The 4,696-nt window shown below is 59.9% G+C and overlaps 1 protein-coding gene across 1 annotated transcript in view; it reads right to left on the bottom strand.

Moving 5' to 3' along the window:
• Plxdc1 (plexin domain containing 1) overlaps positions 1–4,696 on the bottom strand; it is a 34,826-nt gene that overhangs the window by 7,236 nt on the left and 22,894 nt on the right. Inside the window, exons 9-11 of the mRNA XM_010620059.3 lie at positions 3,541–3,622; positions 1,849–1,909; positions 722–863 (exon numbers count right to left, since the gene is read on the bottom strand). Coding sequence (XP_010618361.1) covers positions 722–863; positions 1,849–1,909; positions 3,541–3,622 — 285 coding nt within the window. The remainder of the gene's footprint in view (positions 1–721; positions 864–1,848; positions 1,910–3,540; positions 3,623–4,696) is intronic.

The raw sequence follows: 4,696 nt of genomic DNA on the forward strand, positions 1-4,696 counted from the left end.
ATACCAAAAAAAAAAAGAAAAAGAAAAAGAAAAAATTGGCAGAAATGGGAGGATAAGGGTGTTGGAAGGGGACTCACGCCAATGTGTCTTTCGCGGTAACACTTTTTTAAAATGTGAACGTTCACTGTATGTTTCCCCCTGACACCCAGCACCCAGGACCACTAGGAGGACTGAACAGGGACCCCGGTGACTCAGCGCGTCAGCCCAGGCCCCTCCGGCCGGCTCTGCCGCTCCTGCTCCCCAGGAACACCTTCCATTCCCCTCCCCTTTCCTCCCTCCCAGCCTTCCCCAGGAGCAGGTGTCTGGGGCCCAGGGGCTCCAGAGAACCCACCACCTCCGCCTTCCCTAGGGGAGGAGCTTGCGGATCCAGGCGCGATGGACGGGAAAAGGCCACGAGGGGCGGACAAGGAACAGCAGGGCCGCACGGGAAGACGGTGCCAGGCGGTGTGAGAGTTGGGGTCGGGGCAGAGGAGCCCACAGCTGAGTGAGGGCCGGGTCCTGTCCAGCCCAGCCGAGAGACGGCCACAGAATGCCCGGCACCCGGGGACGTGGGTTTCCCCGCACAGCCTGGCCTGGGTGGCAGCGGGGTGGGGTGCGCGCTTCCCCGAGCCCCTGTGTCTCACGGCAGTGAGCGAAGTTCCAGGGCAGAATCCCTGCCTGAAGAAGCGGGGAGGGACAGTGAATCTGAGCAGCCTTCGCCTAGGCCAGGGCCTGGCTTTACCTTCCGTGGTGAGACCCTCTTCCACGAGGGAGGAGGCAGAGGTGGTGACCACGACGTCCCTGTCCTGGGGGCTCGTGGAGCTGTCGGGGGAGGCCGAGGACGGGTCCTCACCCTGGAAGTCCTCACATGTCCTGCCCTCCGCCTGCAAGAGATCTCGGTGCTGCTGTCAGACGCAGCTGGGCCCCAAAGCGCATTTTAACCTCCCACTAAGTTGCAGCTACTCAGGAGGCTGAGGCAGGAGGGCCCTGGACCCAGGAGTTTGAAGCCAGCCTGGGCGACCCAGCAAGATTTTGTCTCAAAAAATAAACACCTAACCCTTCTACCTTGTTCTGTAAGGATCTCGTCCTACAGGGCAACCTGTCGGCTACTTCAGATCCTTCCTCGAGGAAGGATTCATTAATCAGGCACTGGTCCCAGATTTCTTTTTTTTTGTTGTTGTTTTTTGAGACAGGGTCTCACTATATAGTTGAAACTGACTTGGAACTCACTATGTAGTTCAGGCTGGTCTCGAACTCACAGCGATCCTCCTGCCTCAGCCTCCCGAGTGCTGGGATTACAGGCGTGCGCCACCATGCCCGGCTGCTTCCCAGATTTTGAGGTCGCGATAAACAACAGCAAAGAATCACAGTCTGAATGTTCTGGCAAAGTCTAGCAGTGAGAAGGAACCTGCGCAGCATTCTAACCTCCACACCCCAGAATGGCTGCCACCCTGAGAAGCTGCGGGACTGGCGCCTGGTGGGTGCCTCATGGTCACTGCATCTCCAGTCTCCCCAAGAATCCAACTTGGCTGAGGTCGTGCCCAGGATGCCCTCCGCAGGGACGGGAAGAGCTCCTGGGGGCAGCCTGCTCATGGCCAAGTCCTGGAAGTGCTCAGGGCTGGGACTCACAGGGCCCTCTAGAACCTTCTAGAACCTTCCACAGCGGTCTGAGGGGCTCAGTGCAGTTGGAACACAAATCACAGATGGAGGGGAGAAGACACCAAAGGTTAAAGACACCTGGAGGACCAGGTGCGGTGGTGCATGCCTGTAATCCCAGCACTGTGGAGGCTGAGGCAGGACTGCCTTGAGAAAGGCACTGGGAGAAGAGCCACCGGGGAGGGACCACCGCAGATGGCCCAAGCCGCTCACCTCCTGGGCGCAGCCATAGGCCAGCCACTCCTGGCGGTGACGATCAAAGCCACTGGAGCACCTGCAGGGGACAGAAAGGTCAGAGATGAAGGGATCAGCAGAGAAGCCCCCCTTGGCAACCCCCAACTCAGTGGCTACGGGCTGAGGTGGTCGGGTTCCCCGAGGCCACCAGGCCGCCCTGGGACTTGCAGCCCGAGTCTCCTGCTCATCTGTCCCTTCCCTGAACTTGGCGAAGGCGCCTGTGGAATCCCCACCCTCCTGACCCGGCTCCCTGGAACAAGGCCACATCTGCCCAGATGTGCGGTGGACCGCATGACCTCCAGTGACCGCGAAGGTCCCTTCGCCCCCGTGCTGCCGCGGCACTGCTGAGCACATGGGAAAGCCGTGCCCACTTTCTCCTCCGAGAGATGCTCGCACACACAGGGCTCCCTCAGTGGCCGAGGCTGGGGCGAGCCTGGGAGGACGGAGCCAGCACTTTGTGATCTTTAAAGGCCCGGGGAGGGTCCTGCCGGAGGCTGGGAGAGATTGAGACACCAGGAGCTTCCTCAGGGAAAGGGTGGAGGCAGAGGATGAGCCCAGGCCTCCCACACACTTCCGCAACCCTCTTCAGCACCAGGGGAAGCCACTGGGACATCTGCGTGGGAAGGAACAGCGTCCAGAGCTGCCAGGGCCGGGAGCAGCTCTCACGCTCCATCTGCTCAAGACCCAGTAAGGCCAAGGGCGAGGCCTCCGCAGGCTCCTGTGGCACAGCGGCCGGGCAGGGCCTTCTCTCAGGTCCCTGTGCCCACCTCTGTGGGCACGGAGGGCCGGAGGGCCGGGGGGCCGGGGAGGCTGGGGACTCATTTCTTTTAGATCAAACTGACTTCTCAGGAACTCAGCCGACAGCACAGGTCTAAGGGCGTCAGGGTCTAGGCCTTGAGCAGTCCACCCGGATTCAAAGGCTGGCAGGAGAAAGGGTCGTTTACCGGGCACCTACGGGATGCCCAGCACTGCCCAGCTGTGAGAGGCCCCGCAGCGTCTCAAGGGACCCTCAAAGTGACGCCGGAGGGGAGGATTATGAGCACCGCCAGCTGATTCCATGGTGGGCTGTGGCGGGGTACAGGACGACCAAATACACCGCCAGGGGAACGGACGGCGTCCACAGAGCAGGGCGCAGAGCAGGCAGGGAGCCCCAGGAGGTTATGGGGGGCACAGCAGGATGAGGGGTAGGGAGAAGAGACCCACAGGTGCCCCGTGGCACCAGCCACGCCCCCGGCTTTTCAGGAACCTGGCTCAGTCTGGGCAAGGAGGGGTGTGCATGACAGTGCGTCAGGCCCAGTGTTAGGGCACAGGAAGTTTCCAGCCCCCGTCAGCCTCACACCGTCCAATGGCATCACCTGCCACAGTGACATAACCGCACAGGGTTATGTCAGGGCGTGATGTCACGTCCTCCCACAGCACCGCCACGTCCCGGAGGCTGGGGATGGCCGCCGAGTTCCGAGTTCCTCTCCCATCTGACTTGCTTTGCAGTTCCCAGGGCTCAGCGCACACTGGATGCTGAGTCCTGCGTGGCAGCCACCCCGAGTTCCCAGGGGTCCCCCAGCTAAGGGCACCACCATGAAACCATGGCGCTCGGGCTGGAGCATGGGAGTCAGACTCCCAGGGATCAGGTCCCAGGATCCCAGTCAGGGCCGGGGTGGAGCCGCCACGAACCTCTGCAGGACGTGGCACCAGGCACAGCTGAAGGCCGGGTGCGGGGAGACGCAGGTGTCACAGCTCCGGCGCTGCAGGCAGGCTGGGTGGGGCAAGGGGTAGAGACAGAGAGAACATGGGGACCTTCAGGGTCACAAGGTCACCCTCGCTGGAGTCGGCCCAGTTCATTCCCCCCTCCCTTTGCCCCCCTGGCACCAGAGAGTCAGGCCCCGAGCTGTTGGAGCCCATGGGGCAGCCCGATCCCTGGATCCCTGCCTGTGCAGGTCCCGTGGGGAGACAGACACTGGACAGATCATCGGATCGTCAAAGAAAGACAAAAGGATCAGGAGCTGTCTCGTGGCTCGTGCCACTTTACGAAGGGGAACTCCGAAAGTAGGAAGGGGTCCCACCTAGTGGTTGGGGGGTCCCTACCGTGGTGGGACAGTGGCTGCCATGGCAAAAGGAGCCCCTGAGGGCGAGAAGCACAGCACATCCCCAGGGCGGCTCGGGACCCTGCTGAAACCACAGGAGTGGTGTGTTTACCCGGAATCAAACACTGTTTCCAAGGAGAAGGCCTCCCTTGAGCTCTGTCAGCTTACAAATCACTACTTTGGAGGTCATAGAGCTGGGCAGCACGGTGCTGTTATGGTGACAGTTGCTGGGTTACTTCCCAGACCTGAAGCCCACTTTCGTTGAGGGTGCTGTCCCCTAACTCGAACCCACAGAAACCTGGGTGGTGGCTGCCATGGGACAAGATGTACAGGGTTACTTCACAATGTCTGTCCCCTTTGCTCTCAGATGTCGTGTGCAGTGGATCATTTAAAAATGTTTTGCCCAGCTGGATGTGGTAGTGCACACCTGTAATCCTAGCACTCAGGAGGCTGAGGCAGGAGGATCGATGTGAGCTCGAGACCAGCCTGGGCTACACAATGAGTTCCAGATCAGTCTCAACTATATAGTTAGACACTGTCTCAAAAAACCAAAAAATAAAAATAAAAATAAATAAAATGTGTTTTGCCCAGAGCTGGGAGTGGCAATGCATACACACCTATCATCCCAGGCTCAGGAGGCTGAGGCAGGAGGATCACCACAAGTTTTAGTGCAACCTGAGTTCACAGCCAGCCTGAACTACACATAGTCGGCCCTCCCGCCAAAAAAAAAAAAAAAAAAAAAAAAA

The sequence above is a fragment of the Fukomys damarensis genome, unplaced genomic scaffold (genome assembly GCF_012274545.1).
Source record: "Fukomys damarensis isolate Sample0158 unplaced genomic scaffold, DMR_v1.0_HiC HiC_scaffold_13, whole genome shotgun sequence".
Classification (NCBI taxonomy): domain Eukaryota; kingdom Metazoa; phylum Chordata; class Mammalia; order Rodentia; family Bathyergidae; genus Fukomys; species Fukomys damarensis.